The sequence below is a fragment of the Saccoglossus kowalevskii genome, chromosome 9 (genome assembly GCF_978046115.1).
Source record: "Saccoglossus kowalevskii chromosome 9, keSacKowa6.1, whole genome shotgun sequence".
NCBI lineage: Eukaryota > Metazoa > Hemichordata > Enteropneusta > Harrimaniidae > Saccoglossus > Saccoglossus kowalevskii.
The window spans coordinates 12,633,186-12,659,604 of record NC_140649.1 but is presented as its reverse complement, the minus strand read 5'-3'; the positions used below and the strand labels follow the sequence as shown (position 1 = coordinate 12,659,604).

The 26,419-nt window shown below is 35.5% G+C and overlaps 4 protein-coding genes across 4 annotated transcripts; all 4 read right to left on the bottom strand.

Moving 5' to 3' along the window:
• Positions 1-448: 448 nt before the first annotated feature.
• On the bottom strand, positions 449-1,129 carry LOC146738333 (uncharacterized). Its single transcript, XM_085503939.1, has one exon. It carries the CDS (start codon positions 1,127-1,129, stop codon positions 449-451), a length of 681 nt encoding a protein of 226 aa, XP_085360065.1.
• A 4,240-nt stretch (positions 1,130-5,369) lies between these two features.
• On the bottom strand, positions 5,370-6,050 carry LOC146738332 (uncharacterized). The gene has a single exon (XM_085503938.1). It carries the CDS (start codon positions 6,048-6,050, stop codon positions 5,370-5,372), a length of 681 nt encoding a protein of 226 aa, XP_085360064.1.
• Positions 6,051-10,297: 4,247 nt separating this feature from the next.
• On the bottom strand, positions 10,298-10,978 carry LOC146738331 (uncharacterized). The gene has a single exon (XM_085503937.1). It carries the CDS (start codon positions 10,976-10,978, stop codon positions 10,298-10,300), a length of 681 nt encoding a protein of 226 aa, XP_085360063.1.
• Positions 10,979-19,667: 8,689 nt separating this feature from the next.
• LOC146738330 (uncharacterized) lies at positions 19,668-20,470 on the bottom strand. Its single transcript, XM_085503936.1, has one exon. The coding sequence runs from the start codon at positions 20,468-20,470 to the stop codon at positions 19,790-19,792; it is 681 nt and encodes a 226-aa protein (XP_085360062.1). The 3' UTR covers positions 19,668-19,789.
• Positions 20,471-26,419: the final 5,949 nt, after the last annotated feature.

The window sequence follows — 26,419 nt, the reverse complement described above, 5'->3', positions numbered from 1 at the left end:
ACTCAAATTATCCATATTGTCATTGAGCTTCTTTTGATTTCGCTGAACTGTTGAAAATACTGTTTATTAAAGTAAAGATGAGCTCAAGCAGAGCGCCAAGTACTATAATACTATCCACAATAACAATAACAGTGATTATAAATATTATAATATATATAATGACAAAAGTACAACAGTAGAACAAATGTCGAAAAACTTGGAGTACTAGACCCATATCCCATTCCAGCCAGTTTCACATAATGTTACATGGTCTGGTCTTGGTTATATATGACATATATTATTTTCCCGTCACAATTTGTGATATTGAAGATTTAACAAAAGCATATTCTAAGTAAGTACAATATTTTTTTTTTTGGGATTGGTAATTTAATGATGCATGCTGAAATAATTAACAAAACTCAAAAAGGAATTCATTTGGCGCCGTACAACTTTTTAAAATCTTCAGGCTTCATAACATTTTCACAAATAATTTCGCTGCTGAACAAGCTCTGATACTAGCAAACGGTTTCTCTCCACTGATTTCAAAATCTCTATAAGGAATTTCACCGATACACTCGTATCCTAATCTTGAATATAACTTTTGACTAGTGGGCCCGGTAGCCTGTACCACAATAAATTTGACGGCGTTGTCTCTAGCCAATTCAGTACGCATGCATGCCAACTTCGTGCCAATTCCGAGGCCTCCAAAGTCATTATGTACCCCTATCTTGCTACTCTGTAATACCATGCAATCACGGTTTCTGTTGAAAAATGGATATTTGTAGAACAATTTATCCACCTCTCCCAGATACGGAAATATGGATGGTGAATAATATGGCGCAATTTCCGGTGTTAACATAGGATGGTCTCCTGTATCTTTCTCAATTGTATTGCCATGGCAAAGAATGCCAGTGATCGCACCAACTATCTTTCCAGTGGCGTTATCAATAGCAACCATAGACACACCCTCCTGTGCACAATGTGTGCATAGACTGATATTTGATGATAATTCAGCTTCGTATGGCTGGGACACGACTTGACACATTGGTTCACCATGAAGAAATGCACCCGTCAGTATGTGTGCAGCTTCATTGATGTGACATTTCTTCATCACTTCATATCTAATATCAGGACTTATCTTTGAATTCATTTCTGCCAGAACCTGGAATGTAGCAAAAGAAATTGTCAACGTAAGTTTGGTGTTCAATAAATATTATAAATCAAGTTTTCTGCTGAAGTTCAGAACCCCTACGAGTTCTGATCTAGGTTTTGGTCACATGTACTTCACTAAACCTCTAGTTATATACTGGGTTGCTGTACAACTATTATAAGTATGTGTCGTGCCTGATTGTTGGGCAACTGGTTTGAAAATAATATCACACTTAACTATACAACTGCCTAAAGCAAACCAGCCTAGTACACCACTGGCAAAGTTCGGTACAAGGGAAGACTAGCCATGGACATTGAAGTACCACGTGTAAATTCTTTTCACTTGACAATGTACTATTCGGTACTATTCTTGATGTTGGCTTGGTGCCTTCAATAAAATCATTGGTGCGTAGATTAGTGCAGAGCATTATTTAGCAATGTGTATACATGAAATATTGCACGCTTAATTCAATGTTGAAGTACCTTGTGGGCTTATGAAGTTTAATACTCCGCAGTTGTGGGTAGTTGTATTTCGAATCACATTAGGAGCTTCTAACAGATGACTTAAACATTTGTCTCTTAAAGTGTTTCAATAAGTGATTCTGATGGAAATACTATACAAAGTATGTTATGTACAGATACGCACTCATACAATGTAATGCTGCAATCAAAAACACTCGACAAGTGTTTTCACCATAAACACATTTCATTGTTTATGCAACTTATAAACACTCGCTGCTGATAAATAACAAATTCGAAATGAAGTCGGATTGGATGGACAACTACTGTAAACCAAGACAGGCTTTATTCATCCGATAAAAATGAATCTAAATAGTATTTTTTGATAACTGCATACCTATATCCCGGTTACATTGGAGCACAACCCATTGAACTCAACATCTGACTTCAATTTTTGCAAAATCTTTTAAAAAAGTATTTTTTTTATTCATGCGGACATGAAAATTCGAAAGGTACACCCTTTTCTCTGTGAAATTCCTTGACCAGCTGAGTGTACCTCCCCATTACGTTTTAACGTTTCACAATTGAGTGAAAAGAAATTAAAGTATAGTCCGGGACTCGAACTTGGTGTTCGTAGGAATACAGTATGACACTATCATATACCTAGTATTGCCGGCCTCGCAACGCTATGGGAAGAGCGCCCTCACACCAGGGCAATAATCAGTAAAATAATTTTAGAAAAGTGAAAACTAGAGTGACTGTGAAATGAAGGTTGGTTTTAAATGTTAAATATCATGAAATCTGGATGAAATAATGAAAGGAGATGGAACTGGTATGAAAGGGCAGTAAATGTAACCAGAATGCAAGGTCAGAATCCGGAGGCAAATACGTCACAATACATCCATCATGGCGGCTGCAATGTGTCAACAACTATGGATGCGGTATCAGCCATGATTTGTAGTTTTCGTGAATGGCCAGGGAAAAATACATGCAAATTTTGTGCTTCAGTATTTGCAGTTTTTTTTGTGCCCAACTATGGCGATCCTAATCAGCATACATACATGTATATTTCACTGTTATAAGATTGAAAACCTGAAGTTTTCTGGTATATGTATTGTTTAGTGTGGATGTTGGCAGAGTCATGGAGGTGTGACTATTCACATTCAGGGAGATAACTGGCTGTTTGTTTTGACTGCGTATATGTAAATACAAAAAGCGGATAACAAAAGATAGTTTATTTACCATCGCTATTATATAACATTGATTGACATTTTTTCCCTGTCGTCGAATTTGACTAAATTGGTAATGTAATGTGCAAGCCAATTTGACATAAATCAGTGATATAGTATTCGGATTTGCAAAAGAAAGATACATGGTCCTAAGGTATACAACCAAGAGGCACCACGTGACACATAATCAAATAGTTTCTGAAAAAAACTGTGACTGACATTGGGTCCATCTGTGTACCAGCGTTGAAGCTAATTATTTTTTACAAAACCGTGGTTTATTATTTAATATGTCTCTTTAAAAAGTCAACATACTCACCTACAGGTCCACCACAGCAAATAAAGTAGAAAATATACTCTCCACCTAATAATATAATACGTACTTACCGTTAATGTCAATCACGCGATGTTGAAATCGAGGCGTGAATCAGAAAGTGTATATACAGTGGAGCCCAGACACTCCTGAGCAGTGTATTAATGTCTAAACTGTATATAGAACATATAATAATGTACTCGTTTGGGGAACACATTTGAAGTGCATGACAGAACTTGTTTAGTGACTCACTGGGAGGCCTGAATTGTTTATTAGTGTGTTTTTAATTTTGCAATTTATTTTATTTTATTTTCAGTTTAATATAAAATTATTATTTAAATGATGAATGGCAAAATATTGCTTCCAATATTTTCAATGTTTGTCACGATGACTCAGTAATATGTGGTTGTATACAAAAGTAACGTATGGTTCTTTGTATTTTTAACGATTAGAAACAGCACGCTTTGAAGTCCATTTATCATCTGTCATATAATCTAGTAACAATATATAATTTTTGAGTGAATATATTTTGGGTTCAACTGTATTTCTGTGACAATCAGAATTAAAAATGTTAACGGATGGACGATACTTTTACAGACAGTGTATCGTTAATAATGGCCCCTACGTGGAAAACGCAGATATTATGAGCGTGGTAAATAACAACACATTTAACTCAGCCAAACCGACCATCGCATAAACATTATTTATAAATATATACATCACGATTTTTGTCCTGTTTACACTTCACTCAATACTAACGTGGACTGGTAATGGTGATTTATGATATTTGATATTGTCATGTTCGTTCTATCATTACGTAAATACTTTGGTGTTGTCCAAGCGTGGCGCAATTCTCCACTGATGGGAAAGCATTCGCAACTCCTTGAATAATGCACGTATCAGAGCTACATAGGTAATTTACGTAGAACAAATAAGTTACATTAACTTTATAATAAGGTTGCAATTCCCATCGAGTTCATGACAAAGTCACCACAACGTGTAACTGATATCCCGGATGGTACATTTTCAAAATTTATTGTGAAATTAGCATGTAACATAGTAGCACATATTGGAGATTATGTGTTTATCTACATAGTAGATAGACCGTGATTCCTTATGTCGAAGTTCTTTTCTGAATACCCCGACTATCGACTTCCACGTCTGGAGGAGCTACAGGGTAAGTGTTGATGCAAAATATGATGATCACGAAGTTGAACAAACTATCTGGTAAAATGACTGACTTTTTATAGAAAAAGATGCCAATTATATTACGCAAGATAACACTTTACCAACCAGTTATTTTCAGAACATAATTGTATTCAGTTAGAACATAATTGTGTTGGTGAAATCCTTCGCTATCATTAAAATAAACTCAACTTAGAGGGCTGCGTATTTGGCATGCAAATAACCAATTGAATATTAGTGATAAGTCTATTGCAGTTATGTGATCAAGTTTAGGAGCCTATAGTTCTAAAACTAACAATTTAGTTTTGTCTTGCTAATGCTAGTTAAACACGTTTCTGGCAATTGTGACACGAAACCGGAACTAATTCGCTATGAAATGAGTAAAGAGAGAAAAGAAAACAGAGAGAAAAAGCCTTTTTCGAGCTGCAACACAATGTCATTTCCCGAATGTTTGAGTTATTTCTACCCATGTCATTCTCAGCGAACACTCATGCTATGACCATATATGGACATCTGACATGACAGTCATATATTGGACGTGTATATTGCATTTGTATATGTGTATATTTGTTATTCCATAAATTAAACACTTACTGTGTGTGCTGTTAGATCAGCGTTTTTACTTTACGATAATCGTATCAATTTACAATATCAAATATTTTTTAAATACTCAAATTATCCATATTGTCATTGAGCTTCTTTTGATTTCGCTGAACTGTCGAAAATACTTATTGTTAAAGTAAAGATGAGCTCAGGCAGAGCACCAAGTACTATCATACTATCCACAATAACAATAACAATAACAGTGATTATAAATATTATAATACAAATAATGACAAAAGTACAACTGTCTCAGCAGAACAAATGTCGGTTATATATGACATATATTATTTTCCCGTCACAATTAGTGATATTGAAGATTTAACAAAAGCATATTCTAAGTAATGACAATAGTTTTTTTATTGGGATTGGTAAATTAATGATGAATGCTGAAATAATTAACAAAGCTCAAAAAGGAATTCATTTGGCGCCGTACAACTTTTTAAAATCTTCAGGCTTCATAACATTTTCACAAATAATTTCGCTGCTGAACAAGCTGTGATACTAGCAAACGGTTTCTCTCCACTGATTTCAAAATCTCTATAAGGAATTTCACCGATACACTCGTATCCTAATCTTGAATATAACTTTTGACTAGTGGGCCCGGTAGCCTGTACCACAATAAATTTGACGGCGTTGTCTCTAGCCAATTCAGTACGCATGCATGCCAACTTCGTGCCAATTCCGAGGCCTCCAAAGTCATTATGTACCCCTATCTTGCTACTCTGTAATACCATGCAATCACGGTTTCTGTTGAAAAATGGATATTTGTAGAACAATTTATCCACCTCTCCCAGATACGGAAATATGGATGGTGAATAATATGGCGCAATTTCCGGTGTTAACATAGGATGATCTCCTTTATCTTCCTCAATTGTATTTCCATGGCAAAGAATGCCAGTGATCGCACCAACTATCTTTCCAGTGGGGTTATCAATAGCAACCATAGACACACACTCCAGTGCACAGTGTGTGCATAGACTGATATTCGATGATAATTCAGCTTCGTATGGCTGGGACACTACTTGACACATTGGTTCACCATGAAGAAATGCACCCGTCAGCATGTGTGCAGCTTCATTGATGTGACATTTCTTCATCACTTCATATCTAATATCAGGACTTATCTTTGAATTCATTTCTGCCAGAACCTGGAATGTAGCAAAAGAAATTGTCAACGTAAGTTTGGTGTTCAATAAATATTATAAATCAAGTTTTCTGCTGAAGTTCAGAACCCCTACGAGTTCTGATCTAGGTTTTGGTCACATGTACTTCACTAAACCTCTAGTTATATACTGGGTTGCTGTACAACTATTATAAGTATGTGTCGTGCCTGATTGTTGGGCAACTGGTTTGAAAATAATATCACACTTAACTATACAACTGCCTAAAGCAAACCAGCCTAGTACACCACTGGCAAAGTTCGGTACAAGGGAAGACTAGCCATGGACATTGAAGTACCACGTGTAAATTCTTTTCATTTGACAATGTACTATTCGGTACTATTCTTGATGTTGGCTTGGTGCCTTCAATGAAATCATTGGTGCGTAGATTAGTGCAGAGCATTATTTAGCAATGTGTATACATGAAATATTGCACGCTTAATTCAATGTTGAAGTACCTTGTGGGCTTATGAAGTTTAATACTCCGCAGTTGTGGGTAGTTGTATTTAGAATCACATTAGGAGCTTCTAACAGATGACTTAAACATTTGTCTCTTAAAGTGTTTCAATAAGTGATTCTGATGGAAATACTATACAAAGTATGTTATGTACAGATACGCACTCATACAATGTAATGCTGCAATCAAAAACACTCGACAAGTGTTTTCACCATAAACACATTTCATTGTTTATGCACCTTATAAACACTCGCTGCTGATAAATAACAAATTCGAAATGAAGTCGGATTGGATGGACAACTACTGTAAACCAAGACAGGCTTTATTCATCCGATGAAAATGAATCTAAATAGTATTTTTTGATAACTGCATACCTATATCCCGGTTACATTGGAGCACAACCCATTGCACTCAACATCTGACTTCAATTTTTGCAAAATCTTTTAAAAAAGTATTTTTTTTATTCATGCGGACATGAAAATTCGAAAGGTACACCCTTTTCTCTGTGAAATTCCTCGACCAGCTGAGTGTACCTCCCCATTACGTTTTAACGTTTCACAATTGAGTGAAAAGAAATTAAAGTATAGTCCGGGACTCGAACTGGGTGTTCGTAGGAATACAGTATGACACTATCATATACCTAGTATTGCCGGCCTCGCAACGCTATGGGAAGTGCGCCCTCACACCAGGGCAATAATCAGTAAAATAATTTTAGAAAAGTGAAAACTAGAGTGACTGTGAAATGAAGGTTGGTTTTAAATGTTAAATATCATGAAATCTGGATGAAATAATGAAAGGAGATCGAACTGGTATGAAAGGGCAGTAAATGTAACCAGAATGCAAGGTCAGAATCCGGAGGCAAATACGTCACAATACATCCATCAAGGCGGCTGCAAAGTGTCAACAACTATGGATGCGGTATCAGCCATGATTTGTAGTTTTCGTGAATGGCCAGGGAAAAATACATGCAAATTTTGTGCTTCAGTATTTGCAGTTTTTTTGTGCCCAACTATGGCGATCCTAATCAGCATACATACATGTATATTTCACTGTTATAAGATTGAAAACCTGAAGTTTTCTGGTATATGTATTGTTTTGTGTGGATGTTGGCAGAGTCATGGAGGTGTGACTATTCACATTCAGGGAGATAACTGGCTGTTTGTTTTGACTGCGTATATGTAAATACGGATAATGCGGATAACAAAAGATAGTTTATTTACCATCGCTATTATATAACATTGATTGACATTTTTTCCCTGTCGTCGAATTTGACTAAATTGGTAATGTAATGTGCAAGCCAATTTGACATAAATCAGTGATATAGTATTCGGATTTGCAAAAGAAAGATACATGGTCCTAAGGTATACAACCAAGAGGCACCACGTGACACATAATCAAATAGTTTCTGAAAAAAACTGTGACTGACATTGGGTCCATCTGTGTACCAGTGTTGAAGCTAATTATTTTTTACAAAACCGTGGTTTATTATTTAATATGTCTCTTTAAAAAGTCAACATACGCACCTACAGGTCCAACACAGCAAATAAAGTAGAAAATATACTCTCCATCTAATAATATAATACGTACTTACCGTTAATGTCAATCACGCGATGTTGAAATCGAGGTGTGAATCAGAAAGTGTATATACAGTGGAGCCCAGACAATCCTGAGCAGTGTATTAATGTCTAAACTGTATATAGAACATATAATAATGTACTCGTTTTGGGAACACATTTGAAGTGCATGACAGAACTTGTTTAGTGACTCATTGGGAGGCCTGAATTGTTTATTAGTGTGTTTTTAATTTTGCAATTTATTTTATTTTATTTTCAGTTTAATATAAAATTATTATTTAAATGATGAATGGCAAAATATTGCTTCCAATATTTTCAATGTTTGTCACGATGACTCAGTAATATGTGGTTGTATACAAAAGTAACGTATGGTTCTTTGTATTTTTAACGATTAGAAACAGCACGCTTTGAAGTCCATTTATCACCTGTCATATAATCTAGTAACAATATATAATTTTGGAGTGAATATATTTTGGGTTCAACTGTATTTCTGTGACAATCAGAATTAAAAATGTTAACGGATGGACGATACTTTTACAGACAGTGTATCGTTAATAATGGCCCCTACGTGGAAAACGCAGATATTATGAGCGTGGTAAATAACAACACATTTAACTCAGCCAAACCGACCATCGCATAAACATTATTTATAAATATATACATCACGATTTTTGTCCTGTTTACACTTCACTCTATACTAACGTGGACTGGTAATGGTGATTTATGATATTTGATATTGTCATGTTCGTTCTATCATTACGTAAATACTTTGGTGTTGTCCAAGCGTGGCGCAATTCTCCACTGATGGGAAAGCATTCGCAACTCCTTGAATAATGCACGCATCAGAGCTACATAGGTAATTTACGTAGAACAAATAAGTTACATTAACTTTATAATAAGGTTGCAAATCCCATCGAGTTCATGATAAAGTCACCACAACGTGTAACTGATATCCCGGATGGTACATTTTCAAAATTTATTGTGAAATTAGCATGTAACATAGAGGCACATATTGGAGATTATGTGTTTATCTACAGAGTAGATAGACCGTGATTCCTTATGTCGAAGTTCTTTTCTGAATACCCCGACTATCGACTTCCACGTCTGGAGGAGCTACAGGGTAAGTGTTGATGCAAAATATGATGGTCACGAAGTTGAACAAACTATCTGGTAAAATGACTGACTTTTTATAGAAAAAGATGCCAATTATATTACGCAAGATAACACTTTACCAACCAGTTATTTTCAGAACATAATTGTATTCAGTTAGAACATAATTGTGTTGGTGAATTTTTCGCTATCATTAAAATAAACTCAACTTAGAGGGCTGCGTATTTGGCATGCAAATACCCAATTGAATATTAGTGATAAGTATATTGCAGTTATGTGATCAAGTTTAGGAGCCTATAGTTCTAAAACAAACAATTTAGTTTTGTCTTGCTAATGCTAGTTAAACACGGTTCTGGCAATTGTGACACGAAACCGGAACTAATTCACTATGAAATGAGTAAAGAGAGAAAAGAAAACAGAGAGAAAAAGCCTTTTTCGAGCTGCAACACAATGTCATTTCCCGAATGTTTGAGTTATTTCTACCCATGTCATTCTCAGCGAACACTCATGCTATGACAATATATGGACATCTGACATGACAGTCATATATTGGACGCGTATATTTCATTTGTATATGTATATATTTGTTATTCCATAAATTAAACACTTACTGTGTTTGCTGTTAGAACAGCGTTTTTATTTTACGATAATCGTATCAATTTACAATATCAAATATTTTTTAAATACTCAAATTATCCATATTGTCATTGAGCTTCTTTTGATTTCGCTGAACTGTCGAAAATACTTATTGTTAAAGTAAAGATGAGCTCAGGCAGAGCACCAAGTACTATCATACTATCCACAATAACAATAACAATAACAATAACAGTGATTATAAATATTATAATACATATAATGACAAAAGTACAACTGTCTCAGCAGAACAAATGTCGGTTATATATGACATATATTATTTTCCCGTCACAATTAGTGATATTGAAGATTTAACAAAAGCATATTCTAAGTAAGGACAATAGTTTTTTTTATTGGGATTGGTAAATTAATGATAAATGCTGAAATAATTAACAAAGCTCAAAAAGGAATTCATTTGGCGCCGTACAACTTTTTAAAGTCTTCAGGCTTCATAACATTTTCACAAATAATTTCGCTGCTGAACAAGCTGTGATACTAGCAAACGGTTTCTCTCCACTGATTTCAAAATCTCTATAAGGAATTTCACCGATACACTCGTATCCTAATCTTGAATATAACTTTTGACTAGTGGGCCCAGTAGCCTGTACCACAATAAATTTGACGGCGTTTTCTCTAGCCAATTCAGTACGCATGCATGCCAACTTCGTGCCAATTCCGAGGCCTCCAAAGTCATTATGTACCCCTATCTTGCTATTCTGTAATACCATGCAATCACGGTTTCTGTTGAAAAATGGATATTTGTAGAACAATTTATCCACCTCTCCCAGATACGGAAATATGGATGGTGAATAATATGGCGCAATTTCCGGTGTTAACATAGGATGATCTCCTTTATCTTCCTCAATTGTATTGCCATGGCAAAGAATGCCAGTGATCGCACCAACTATCTTTCCAGTGGCGTTATCAATAACAACCATAGACACACCCTCCAGTGCACAGTGTGTGCATAGACTGATATTCGATGATAATTCAGCTTCGTATGGCTGGGACACTACTTGACACATTGGTTCACCATGAAGAAATGCACCCGTCAGTATGTGTGCAGCTTCATTGATGTGACATTTCTTCATCACTTCATATCTAATATCAGGACTTATCTTTGAATTCATTTCTGCCAGAACCTAGAATGTAGCAAAAGAAATTGTCAACGTAAGCTTGGTGTTCAATGAAAATTATAAATCAAGTTTTCTGCTGAAGTTCAGATCCCCTACGAGTTCTGATCTAGGTTTTCTTCACATGTACTTCACTAAACCTCTAGTTATATACTGGGTTGCTGTACAACTATTATAAGTACGTGTCGTGCCTGATTGTTGGTCAACGGTTTTGAAAATAATATCACACTTAACTATAGAACTGCCCACAGCAAACCAGCCTAGTACACCACTGGCAAAGTGCGTACAAGTTGAAGTACCACGTGTAAATTCTTTCCGTTTGACAATGTACTATTCGGTACTATTCTCGATGTTGGCTTGGTGCCTTCAATAAAATCATTGGTGTGTAGAATAGTGCAGAGCATTATTTATGTGTATACTTGAAATATTGCACGCTTAATTCAATGTTGAAGTACCTTGTGGGCTTATGAAGTTTAATACTCCGCAGTTGTGGGTAGTTGTATTTCGAATCACATTAGGAGCTTCTAACAGGTGACTTAAACATTTGTCTCTTAAAGTGTTTCAATAAGTGATTCTGATGGAAATACTATACAAAGTATGTTATGTACAGATACGCACTCATACAATGTAATGCTGCAATAAAAAACACTCGACACGTGTTTTCACCATAAACACATTTCATAGTTTATGCACCTTATAAACACTCGCTGCTGATAAATAACAAATTCGAAATGAAGTCGGATTGGATGGACAACTACTGTAAACCAAGACAGGCTTTATTCATCCGATAAAAATGAATCTAAAAAGTATTTTTTTTTATTTCTGCGGACATACCCGTTTCTCTGTGAAATTCCTTGACCAGCTGAGTGTACCTCCCCGAGGGGATTTGTATGTTTGTGAAACCAATCGAACATGCACCAAGGAGAATCCGTGCATAGGATGTCCAAATTGGACCCAGTCCTTGATAGCAGCGACAACTCATACTATCGCTGATCCTCTCTGGAAACATTATGAATCTTAGAAATTTAGTAAGAATCGGGGTTCTAACACTATTGATACTTTGTGGGAGAAAAGAGTCGCGATAATTACAAGAGAAGTCCGTGTTTGTAGTTTAACTCAGTCTTGGTAGATGTCGCGTTAGGCGACACTAAGTCAGAATTTAATCGATAGAGCGTGAGGGTAACAGTCAGTCTGTACCAAAACCAAATCGTCACAAATCACTTCGTCCTAGGTCACTTCGGCCCAGAAAGATACTTCATACCACACAGTTACTTTGTACCACATGTTTTACTTTGTCCCAAGTCACCTGTACAATATAAAGGTATATTTTAAATTGAATAACATTTTATACATAAATATACAGGTCAAATTTATTCACAATAGCATAGGGTACTGTGTGTCATCACAAAAAGCTTTTGGCAGTTTATTTTTAAAAAAATGCAGTATCATGTCATCTAACACAAACGAAATTTGCGAAATTCGGTGAATGCATGACACTGTCTCAAAATGCCTAGACATAGTTGATGTGTAGTGGCGGATTTTTGATAAGATAAAGCATCTCACTATCACAAAATATTACTACATGACCCCACTAAGCGAGTCATTATGTTCTATTAGCAAAGTGTGAAGCAGAAATTATTAGTTACATCTGACACATGATCAACATAAGAAGGATACACTCTACAATGTTCATAATCATGGCGTATAATTTCTCTGCAAACGCTGAATTCCGTTACCTTGAAAGCTGTTTTCAGCCAATTGCATTGTTGTTAGAGCACCACCCTCAATCGTCAATATATATGACCAAACAATTATTTAATCTCATTTTAGTGGTGAGTTGAACTGTCTGGTTCCATCCTGGAAAGTGTCTATTATATCACTTCACATTCACAAAACATTACATCACCTCACGGTTGCAGAACATCCGTATCGGACAACACCATATCACATACCTATCGCATCACAACACACCATATCACATTCAAATCACATCCCGATTTACTTAATGTCTGATTTGTGTATTTTTTACAAACCATAAAATTACGAATTTATTTTATATAACTTAATTTATTAACGATTTTCCTCAAAACGTTTCTATAAATAGTGTCGCTGCGGCGCAAACTGTGAATTTAGCGAATGGTTTCTTTTTTGTTTCCTAGTCATATACAATTTCACCAATACACTCAATACACCTAATCTTGAATACAACTTTTGACTTAATGGCCCCGTACATGCTACCACAATAAACTTCACGCCCTTTCCTCTGGCCAATTCAATAGCAACCATTCTCCACACAATGAGTGCATAAACCGATGTTTGATGATCATTCATCTTTATAGGGCTGGGCAATGGTTTGTGACAGATGATCACCATGAAGAAATGCACGCACCAGCTGACTACGAATTGTGACTGTCTAGTAGAAAACCTCCTCAGTGACTTACATAGATCTGGGGTGACGTGGTAAAGAACAAGATACGTTTCCGACTGAGCTAAAATGAGCAGCGATGTATTAATAATAACGCCAATTCAGCATTTAAAGTTTCAAAATTGGCCAAGCAATTTTACAGTTTGACGTCATGCCTTTTTGATCTCGATGACCTCGGCAAAGTTAGCGTCATATGTCGTCAACTACAGTTCGTAATGTCTGTAGTTCACTCTGTCCTCACCTATAGTGTGTGCTGCACTCCCAGTATTTATATCTACGGACTGTTAAATGCAGACTAATTCGTGATGAGAAATTCTTCAATAACAATGTATTTATGTCAGCGTATGTCTATGTATTTATGTCAGCGTATATCTATGTTCGTTTTTCTATGGATTGTTTTCTGCTCATGGTCACTATGTGCATTCACAGTTACACAAAATCTGGACAATAAACATTGACGCTACCTTTGAAATTTACATACCTGTACCTGTACAACGACAAGGACATCAATAAATATAAACCTAGCACTAGTGTACAGACATTCGTCTCTATGATAGCCAAACACACCAAAATAAATCGCTGGAATGGCAATGTTTTTGGTATTCCTGTATTTTACAAACGCATGAATAACGACTGTTCTTTTGTAAACTGTGTTACATCACCATGCCTGCCACACACCAGGTAGCTGTAATTTCAGCTTCCTGCACACACATACTCAGATTGGGAGTTGGCTGTAAGTGGAAATCACCATTTGAATAATTGGATCTCCCGCACACAAACTCTGAACATTACAGTAACAAATATTAAATAGAGTATTTCTTTAAAAACAACTAGAGGTATTTCTGGACTGTACTCTATGTGGCGACTTTTTAAATTTGCGAAAAACGATTTCCGTGAAGATCAGATGACGCACCCTGTTTCAGCAGTTCAAGGTCATGCGATATTAATTGACAGCAGTTATTAAAGTCCAGCAGTGCGTTTTTTAACCGGTTCGTGTTTTTTTTATTCGTAAAAGCTCTTAAACTTTTTATTGTCATAACTACAACAGATAATCACTACTGTGGTATTCGTAGTCACGTACATCCACTTTGGTACGACATAATCAACCTGTAAGTTGAAGAAAACAGGGCTTTACAAGAACTTGGCATGAGCTGTTTACTACAACAAGACTTGCGCATTTATAGTATAGCTGGACATTTAAATTAACATAGCGTCCTCTAAGTTTGATCGGTGATGATCTGGCAAAGTTTACGTCATATCCCGTCGTCTAGACATCGGTATTAAACTCTTTCTGAAAGTTGGGTTGACCACTAATCAACTTTAACCACAGTATCTTCATTTGCACGGGTTTACACGATGATAATATTTTATTTTATATTTTCTGCAAACAACAAACAATACATTAACTGCACCATTCTATTGTCTCCTGCAGATTGCACCAACAAATAAATATAATGATGTTTGTGTTTTATAATGAGTCACTGTATATCGAATAAAGCTGGCGAAAAACTAAATCAATTGTCAACCAACTAACTAATACTTCATAATGTTCCTATTTTACACACGTAAACCCCCTGCCTATAGTGTGTGCTGAGCTTCGGTATTATTTTGAAATTCAGTCCAATTCGTGACGATATACGATACGCAACTCAACGAGGACGATACAGACTGCTGGTGAACCTGCTATGTCAACGCACATGCTAAGTAACCCCGATGAACTGTAGATTGGGGGTTGATTTGGTTTATAAGGGCGTTGTGGTTTGTGAACTCGGTTCAGTAATACTGCCCTCATATATAAATAGTTTATCAGCCAATTTCAGATTTTCTACGATGATAGGGTAAACATGAAGTCAGAGGTCAAGTTTTGAATTTAGGAGATCGAATATTAATGAAGTTCGAAAAATATCTTGAAGTGGTCAATGACTACTCAACTTCTTAGACACAGTGTTTAATAACGTCAGATTATTTAATTCATTGCTAATAAACCTGTTTTGGGCATTCCAAGTGGATATAACATGCCCAACAATGGCGATCCTAATCTGCATACATACATGTATATTTCACTGTTATAAGATTGAAAACCTGAACTTGTTTGGTATATTTGATCCGTGGTACATCGTGGCCATTCTAGGATGTAAACTCGTTCTTGCAATTAAATAAATAAATAAATAAATAAATAAATACAACATTAGTATATTAGGCCCATTTTATATAATATTTCAATCGTGTGCATGCGACGCAAAACTTAATATATTGCCAAATATGTTGATTTTAATAATTTCCATGGGATAGCAAATTTTTTGCAAATTTTTAATTCATTATCAGTATCAGTGTGTTAAATTTCCGCGAATTAACATTATGGCATTTTACGTCTGACAAATAAAGGCCAAATAAATACGTGGAATCATTAATTACTAAGGACCTGGCTTTGAATTGGAAATTACTCCAAATAAATACATGTTCAATTCGGGAACAGGATAATAGTATATTTGGTTATTGATGAAATAGTAGGGCGCCACCAGGGTCTGGCTTAGCAAGTGCGTCGTGTATCTCTCATAAACCATTTTCCCGGAAGTCGAAGATACGGCGTTTCGCATGCGCGCGTATGCCGTTTTGGGGTGTAACGTAAACTTGCACGCGTGATATTGTGTTTCTGGGTGTACCAATCGACGTTACAAAAATAAAATTCTTTTCTATCGACTATCAGCAAACTGACATGTTTGTATTTTCCGCCATGACAAGGCAGGAGTATTTTTGCACCCCAGTTTTGCTACTTCCGGTAAAGTGGTCTATGAAGTTGACGTTGATTGTGCACAAAGGAAGTCGCTCATCCCGCCATTGGATAGCGGCACATCGTGTATGTGGTGTTTGCAAAGGCCGTGGAGATGACCCGTCGTACATTGTGACCAATAATAAAAAGATTGGTTTTCCAACTGTGTGAGTGTCTTTTATTATTGTGCTAAATGTGCAACACCAAAGTTCCGCTATTTATTTTTCAAGGTTGTTCAACCATAGTCGTCTGCACCAGTATCGCGAGTTCTAAGTTTGGTTTACTATGTTGGTCACTCGACACCATATTCAACGCCTCCCTCTCGGTACCGACGCCCAACTCGGCGTCTTGAGGAAGAAATCTACTCACTACGCCACGCCCCCTCGATACCTCCCCCCCGGAAACATGCTTTCCACTGAATACGAAACTGATATCTCTATAAGTTCGGCCATTTAAAATCATATTCTGGACAAGATTTTTATCAATTAATGGTCGGCTTCTATTGCTGCTCCAAATCATTCAGAAAATAGCAGCGCAAAAACCGCACAAATTAATCTAACCGCCACTTTACAGCAGTTTTCACACCGACACCAGTTAATGGCTGAAGCAATTGCACATTTACCAGGCACGCCCCAAAACAGATGACGAGATTTGACAGGATCGGCCAATGCGCATGCGTTTAAAACAGCTGTTACTAATTTCCTCATATAACTTATTTTGCACTCGTACAATGCAAAATACATATTTGATTAGGTTGGTTGGCCATCAAGTACCATCCTATGGCACCCAATTCATATATCACCAATACCATAGTACAGAGTTATGTTAACAGCGAGTCAACAATAAGATTAATATACTAAATTTGTATTTAATTAATTGTAAGAATGAGATTACATTGTAAAAATGGCCACGATGTACCACGGATCATATTTATTGTTTAGTGTGGATGTTGACAGAGTCATGGAGGTGTGGCTATTCACATTCAGGGAGATAACTGGCTGTTTGTTTTGACTGTGTATATGTAAATACAGAAGGCGGATAACAAAAGTTTATTTACCATCGCTATTATATAATATTAATTGTCATTTGTTTTTCTGTCGTCGAATTTGACTAAATTTTTAATGGAATGCGCAAGCCAATTTGGTATACAATCAGTGATATGATATCAAATCGTACATAACTATTATTTATTTGTAACGATTACTTTTAGTTTTGAAAATTGTTTGATGAATAATGTTTGTAATGATTAATGACAATTGGAAATGGTGTATATGTTTCAGGACAATAGAGATAATAAAATAAATGCAATTAATTTACTGATATTGACTATATTGGGGAAGCCATATTAAATACTTATATATATTTATTATACAAGATATGTTCATGGCTTGTAAATCAAATTATATATCAAATTCAAATTAAATTATTAAAATCAGAATAAAAATCCGACACTTTAAAGAGCATCGTAGGAGTTTAATACTGGCGACTTTAAAAACAAACACACATATATTTTATTTGGGTATGCAATAACGCTGATCAACAAATCATGATCAGCTTGAAACCCATCTTGTTTAGGAAGCTTTTGCTTTCAGTATGCATAACATCGTTTGACGTGGCGCGTTCTATAAGCTAACACCAGACTGTGAGACTCACAACATATTTCGCCACATTGTCCACATTTCCACTCTTTTAGCAAGATTTAAAAATGTAATGTAGATGTATCTTAAATACAGATGTACATTTCGAACTTGCATCAGATATGAGTCCGATATACAGTATAGAATAAAATAAAAACCGTTGTATATAAACAAATAATTGTCATGTCTATTTTGAATTTGGAACTAATTACTTGATCACGCAATGTTGAAATCGAGGTGTGAATCAGAAAGTCTACATACAGTGGAGCCCAGACCCCCCTAAACTATATATAGAACATAATGTACTCGTTTTGGGAACACATTTGAAGGCATGACAGAACTTGTTTAGTGACATGTATTCCCTGGGAGGCCTGAATTGTTTATTAGTGTGTTTTTAATTTTTAAATTTATTTTATTTTATTTTTATTAGTAAACATGGTATATTATTATATAAATGATGAATGGCAAAATATTGCTTCTAATATTTTCAATGTATGTCACGATGACTCAGCAATCGTGTGGTTTTATACAAAAGTAAAGTGTGGTTCATTTGTATTTTTAACGAGTAGAAAGTACATTTATCATCTGTCATATAATCTAGTAACATATGTAATTTTTGAGTAAATATATTTTGGGTTCAACTGTCTTTCTGTGACAATCAGAATTAAAAATGTTAAGGGATATCAATCAGTTATTTTCAGAAATAGACCATAAGTGTATTAGCGACATTCCTTGCAAAGACAATTAGAGCGAGCCCATCAACGAAACTATTAATGTTCAAAATTGTGATTATCTTAAAGATTACGAGAATGACACCCGTAAGCATGCGTGTATGCATGTTTAATTTCACATTATTCAAAAAAACACACAAAAAGATTGCCCTTACATGTATATCTACTTGTGCTCAACATTATCCAATTGATATATTTCGTTACTTCAAAATATCAAAGATGTAAACTTCCAGACCTAGTCAAAATTTCTTTACAAATGTGTTGCAATCAACGACAATTTAAGCCATTGGTGTAATTCACTGCATAGAAATGTATTCCATTATTTTAAAATAACTGGAGCTAGTGTATTCAATTCCACAGAAATTAACCACGATATATTGTGTACATTATCGAGATATTCACCAGCTCCATTGCATCCATTAAGTCGGAAGAATGGATAACATACACATAACATGTCATACATCACGAATGAAAAAAATATTGCCGAAGCATACATAGAAAGATACTTAACGAAGGCATAAATCTTATCGGGTATGTAAGAATACTCCTCTAGATTGTCGTAGTGCATGGAAGATAAACACAGAGTACAAATAACGTAGCCTTCACAAACCGGGGTTTTAATAACAAGAAACAGATAACGTGGACCAATCAGTTTGTTATCCTTCGGAATTTACTACTTAATATACAAGTACAAATAAATATAGCCATATGTTAAGTGTGTCTGCTGCACATGAAGTCAGTTTCTGGTGGACTGGAATATTAAACTCAACTTAGAGGGCTGCTTATTTGGCATGCAATTAATCTATTAAAATGATATCCCTTTGGTAATGAGTTATTGCGGTTATGTGGTCAGGTCTGTACAATTTCCCATTACTAGTCTAGCCTTGCTAATGCTAATTAAACCCGGTTCTGGTAACTAGTGTGATACATCATAGTTATTGTCCGAGCAATTATGGTACGAAAATGGAACTAATTCACTATAAAACGAGTATGTTTTCTTGATCAAAAAAAAAGAGAAAGGGATTTCCTTGTACTGCAAGTTGGATTTATTCCATATATTAAATACCTACTGTGTTAGTGATGTTGAAGATTTAACAAAAGTATATTTTAAGTAAGGACAATAGTTTTTTATTGGGATTGGTAATCCATATTGCCAAGGTAATTTAATAATGAATGCTGAAATTATTAACAAAGCTCAAAAACGAATTCATTTGGTGCCATGCAGCTTTTCAAAATATACAGACTTCATAACATTTTCACAAATAATTTCGCTGCTAAACAAGCTGTGATACTTGCAAACGGTTTCTCTCCACTGATTTCAAAAGCTCCATAAGGTATTTCACCAATACACTCGTATCCTAATCTTGAATATAACTTTTGACTAGTGGGCCCAGTAGCCTGTACCACAATATACTTGACGCCATTTACCCTTGCCAATTTACCTCCCATGCGTGCCAACTTTGTGCCAATCCCTAGGCCTCCGTAGTCCCTATGTACGCATATCTTGTCAATATGCAATACCATACAATCACGGTTTCTGTTGAAAGGTGGATATTTGTAGAAAAACTTATCCAATTCTCCCAGATACGGAAATATGGATGCTGAATAATATGGCGCAATTTCCGGTGTTAACATAGGATGGTCTCCTGTATCTTCCTCAATTGTATTGCCATGGCAAAGAATGCCAGTGATCGCACCAACTATCTTTCCAGTGGCGTTATCAATAGCAATCATAGACACACCCTCCTGTGCACAGTGTGTACATAAACTGATATTTGATGATAATTCAGCTTCGTATGGCTGAGACACGACTTGACACATTGGTTCACCATGAAGGAATGCAGCTGTCAGTATGTGTGCAGCTTCATTGATGTGACATTTCTTCATCACTTCATATCTAATATCAGGACTTATCTTTGAGTTCATTTTGGCCAGAACCTGAAATTTAGCAAAAGAAATTGTCAATGTGTGTTGTTTGTTGTTTGATGAAAATGATAAATAACACGTGTAATTTCGCTAATTCAAAATTTAGCCAATATATTTGTAATAATGTCATTGTTGGTACTAGTAATCTATATTCAAGATAAAGTAAGGTCTACTGTATAATTTTGCTGATTTAGCATTTCAGGCATATTCAGTGGGTTTCAAATACATGGTTTTGCCATTTATATAATGTGTTCTATGCTATATTTTACATATTCACTGGGTTTTACTTTAGCGCATTTTTCTTTCAGCGAAATAAGCAAAATTAAAACCCAGTGAATAATTTACAGTATTTGAACACATTCTCAAATATGCTGTATGATTTGTTTTAATATTAAGAAATATAATTATTGGTGTAATTTCTAATGGAACAGTTTCCAGGGATGGTTTTATGCATATGAGAAGATTTTTAATGTTGTTAAAAATGATAACAACTACTCGACAATCAGGATTTAAAATCTGGGCATAATTTGTACTGTAATTGAAACAATGTTCTCTATTGTCTTTAGTGAAAGAGTTGATTATGAATGCTAGGGACATGACCACATACAATTTATCATCATTGTCATCAATATATATATAAACAGTGAGTGGAAAATTAAAAGACGCCTAAGTGTAAGATTTCAACAAGATTTGCTTATTCACTGCACCAATGTCGGAAATGTGGAATGGAATGGTTTATTATTACATTTGTTATATCGCTTTATCATACCATTGTACACATTGTTTTATATCGCCTGAGTTAAATGTAGGTAAAACAGGATTAGACTTTGAACGCCGTGCGTGAGTGGAAATACCGCATATTTGTTTTTAACCAATAACACTTTTAAATACTTAAATCGAACTTTCATGTTCAAGTTTTCCGCTGAGGTTCAGAATCCCCACGAGGTTATATGAGGACAGTTGATGCATTCACTCAGTTCTGTTCTAGTTTTTGTTCACATGGTTTGCTGTACAACTAATATAAATACGTGTCTCGTCTGATTGTTGATCAACTGGTTTGAACATAATGACACTCAAACAAACCAGCCAACACAACTAGCAATGGAGCAACCTGGGATACTAGGTTAAACTAGCCATGGGATTCCAACATTGACGTACCACGTGTAAATTGGTTTTGAACTGGAGTCACATTTATTATGTTCGCGTGCCAACACAACCCTGGACACGTAAACCATGACGCTGACGTTTTATTATAATGTTCGCTTAATGCTATATAATCACGGCATATTATTATAAGCATTTTTTCAATGATGAAATAGTGTCACCAGCTGCCAACATTACAATAACAAACTGTCAATGAAATGCCTATGAACTGAAATAGCAACTGTTTTATCTCTGTTCCTGTTAACAAAAGAATGCGACGTAAAGCTTCATATGGTGACTATCAAAACTATGTATTACAATGAAATGTCATCTTTTTCACAAACATTAAACGCAGAAGTGTATGCGCTGAAGTCACCGGACGCGACGAGAAGCTCCCATTCGAATCGACTTGAACATTCTGACCAGGATTGGTGTCAACCGGCAGCAGCGATCATGACACTGTTTCAGCATTGGTCGCTGAAACAGCTTGCTGTAACAACAAACTTGCATCGCGCAAAGCTTGACATGCTTCCCAAATTTTGGTCACTTTTGCCGAGAGAGACAACACAATACCTGGCAAAGACGACATTTTTCCCGCCACGTATGTGTATAGTACCACCCAACATATCTATTATAATTAGCTTCGCCCTGCTTTAGTAAATTCGTTATAAATAAATGTCAGCAGATAAAATAAAGCTTATGTTTATACTGTACTATATATTTATGCCACAAACGTGTTGTTTCAAACCAAGAACATCATGCAGTCGCGCCTACGCTAATCTAAGGAGTTTGTTGACCTTGCATAAATTATCATAATTACTGAAAACATAATGATAAAATAATATATAAATGTGAACAATATGATGAAATAATGTAAAATGCTAACAAAACATAATGATACAATAAGGATAGAATAACATGAAAATGCTAACATAATGATGAAATAAAGAAAAAATGAAAACATGATTAAAAAAGAATGTGAACATAATGGTAAAATGCTAAGAGAAAGGTTTTTGGCACTGATCTCATCTCATATGCACGGGGTGCAGGGTGCCGCTACATCGTTGTCGAGTGTACAGGGCCGTACACACAAATGTTGTATCCAAAGTTTGGATTCCACACTATGAATTAAATCAGGTATGACGAATATAACTACAAAGGTAAGACCCCTTTCAAAAATATCAAGTCTTGTACGTCGATTATATTGATGATAAAACATATTTCGGACTGTGATATTATCAAACTTACGCCATGAATACAGCATAAATGTTGTAGGCTCCGTTCTGACATTCTTTCATTCTTTAAAATGTTGTACAGCATTTATGCACAATATCAAAATAAAATTTCATAGTTGACCCGACAAAATACGACAAGGTACACGTTATATCGTATAATATCCATGTGTTTTTTTCTAATGATCGATTCAATTTCATTCAAGATTTAAAATAACAATAGCAAAGTCATAAGTTTATCTAATGTCATACCCAGATCAAGTCCCAGACTATACTTCAAGTCCTTTTCACTCAATTTTGTACCACGTGCTGTCATAGGATTAGTTGCATTAATCCATGAATGTCCTAACAATAAACAGGCATAAACAAATTTTGTTCTGTCTTTCGGCTTTGATATCTAAATATGGCCAGGCAACCACATATGCGTGACCTTGTGCAATTATGATTCTTGTCAACATAACGCATGACAGTCGTTGCAATATTTTGTTATTTATTTATTAATAAAAACAAAAATGGGGTAAACAAAAATGAGGTCAAGCAAAAATGAGGGCAAGCAAGAATAAGGGCAAGCAACGTGGCGACGGTGTGCAATAAGGCTGTTTAATTTGAGAAAAATTTCATCAGTACTTACAACTTCAAGTCATCCAACTCCAAAGTTCAAATCTTGTAACTGTGAATGTGTTTGTGGCCGACGAAAGCGGATTACGCTTTATGCTCGTTTATGTCAATCGTCGTAGTGAATTGTGGCTCGGTGGTCTCTCGTCTAACTAATGAACCACGCATGCGTACCAATTGGCAACTTTGTGGGGTCTAGCACACTAAGTGACTCGTTCTATTTTGTATGAAGTGTAATGATGACCAGCTCGCTTATACACTGTCGATAGCGAACACAGATTACAACTTTCATTTCAAAATATGTACCGTACTATATGTAATTGTTATTCGCTTTGATTATTTTGGTACTTGTCTATTGTAGGCAGGGTATATTAGTGTTTTGCAAAATAAGAACAACCCATTTCCACTGATGTTTAATAACATTTTACATACACACCTTTTGTGATAACATGCAGACTATTGGAAAAAGAAAAACACCCTCATTTCAGAGAAGAACTGACGTAGTTGGTGAACAAGCTGAACATTAGTTTTCTTCTCGTGTTTGCTTGGCTTATGAGTAATTGTGCGACCTGGCTGTATACAGGACTGCACATTGTTAATAAATTCATCGAACTTTTTATAATCGTGTTTTCACAGAGTGTAGGAGCCAAACACGTCCAATGTCATGGTAATCTTCATTAATATTTATATAGCTGGCATATTGATGAGAAGCTTTGGGTAATTATCAATGCTAGTTATTATTATATTAACAAGTCATTATATTGTGCTTTATATACACCGTTTACTGTTCTTAGTGAGGCCACATGATTCCCTGGAACAATGTCACAGGCAAATTTACTGACAAAAACTGCATGGTGAAAAGCTAAGGTGAAGGTGTTTCTTGGAAGGTTTCTCAAGAAACACATTTTTATGTCAAAATTAGATCCTCTGATTTGTGCACCTAAAGTATCCAGATCAAATAACACATAGAAATTAGGGGATAGGATACATGAAGTTACACATTTTCTGGTATAATATTGTACTCAATCAACATTATCTTCCCAACTGATCCTGTGTTCAGGTTGTCTCTGTACTCTTCTAGTTCATACAGTCTTCCGGAGCACCTTCAATATCCAAGACAAAAGCAGCAGCACTGGTCTGGTTCTTCACGACTACACAATCTCACATTCATCATTCAAGTGGTCCCACATTACCTGGCAGACAGTCTCATCATCTGCTGTTTCAACCAAATACTAGTTAATGTGTCCGGAAGTCATGACACTTTTGTGTGTTGCAGTGTCAATCTTGAAATAAATTTCACCACGTAAAAAATGTTCGAAGTTCAAAATTATGTTGAGCATGTGAGCTTTGTGGGTAGGTCATACAATTTCCTCTCTGTGAAACTTTTACTCATGTTAGACTTAATATCGTTATTAAATTTGGGAGTCTTAGATGAACCAGTCAAACACTCTGCTTCTATGCTCTCTTCAGATTCTCAATAATATCACTCACATCTCCCGTGTTTGCATATTCTCAATTTTGTCAAATAAGCCTTTTATCTGGACTGTAAGTTCTCTATAATGTGTTAGCTTTTTGTATTCGACACTGGATGCAAAATCCTCACTCTTAATAATACTAGAAATTCTATTTTTTGTACTATCAGTGTTGTACAAGGCGGTATACTCCTTGCCATTTTTCCTACTGCCATTTCATTGCAAAAGTCGTATTTAATATCATCTTTAATTCTTTGATGTCTGTTCTCTTAGCCTATCGCCTGGGATCATTTTCATGACTACTTCTACTAAGATTTGCATTTTAGTTACTAAGTGCCCTTTACATTTGTTGCGTCTTTATGTACCAATTCCAAGCAAGGGGCATATTTTACACTATGTAAGATGAGTCTCTAACTAAGATATGCAACTATGAACCTACCGGTAAAATCTACAGCATTTAATGAAACTGTCAAACAAGTCATGATTGCACGTGAAACAACATTTGGCAAATATTTTTTTATTGCTTTTCGATTTTTTTTTATAGTGACAAGTGATAAAAACATTTACGTAGCACTTTGGAAATGAATGGCAGAAATAAGAATAAAATATTGTGTTGGTCTCACGTATTTACAATGATTGTACATACTGAAATTCTGAACTAAATTGAATTAAATTTACTAAAATATGCTACTCAAGACAATTTAAGAAACACTTGAATATTCTCAGTTACAGCAAGATGCTTAATTTCAGATAAACCCATTTGGTCACATAATTGACGTGAAACATCTGCACAATGAAACAGATGATAAGGACAGCATGTAATCATTACACATTTCGTTACATGAATTCTGAAAGAGAGAAGGGTTGAAAATGATGTCACTAATATCTTCAATGAACGTTGTGATATCGATTGAGCTAGCTTGTGACGATCCACTGGTGGGGGATGATTACCCATAACACGAAGACCAAGTTGATCCCACAAAAGTTCTATTGGTGCCATGTCAAGTGAATAAGCAGGTCAATTCACAGTCTGGTCTGGCATTATCATCATGTAGGACTGCTGCAGCTCCTGTCCTGTTTTGACACAATAGGTCGCAGAATCTCGTTTAACATGATCCAAACGTATTTGATGTAAAAACTCAGGTGTTCCTTAAATTGTTTTGAGTAGTATATTTAAAATTTTAAATGAACAATAAATATATAATGTGCAATTAATACATCTACAACCCTAACATAAATTGATTTGATGATCCTAGATGGTATTTTTTGATATAACTATATCTCTGTTACACTGGAGTACTACCCATTAGTTCTAAAGACATTATATCTAATGATAATTTTTCAATTGGAGATTCGGTTTAGGTCAAGGCTTACCTGTTGGCGAGTTCCCTGACGCTAGATTTCCTACACACGTTGGTCAACTGTAATTGTTGAAAACAGTGCGGGTCACGTAGGGTCAAATATAATTTATTGTAAAATGAAAACAT

What these genes read in the sequence shown, in the direction of transcription:
- LOC146738333 (XM_085503939.1), bottom strand. Translation starts at nt 1,129, where the DNA reads ATGAATTCAAAGATAAGTCCTGATATTAGATATGAAGTGATGAAGAAA.
- LOC146738332 (XM_085503938.1), bottom strand. Translation starts at nt 6,050, where the DNA reads ATGAATTCAAAGATAAGTCCTGATATTAGATATGAAGTGATGAAGAAA.
- LOC146738331 (XM_085503937.1), bottom strand. Translation starts at nt 10,978, where the DNA reads ATGAATTCAAAGATAAGTCCTGATATTAGATATGAAGTGATGAAGAAA.
- LOC146738330 (XM_085503936.1), bottom strand. Translation starts at nt 20,470, where the DNA reads ATGAACTCAAAGATAAGTCCTGATATTAGATATGAAGTGATGAAGAAA.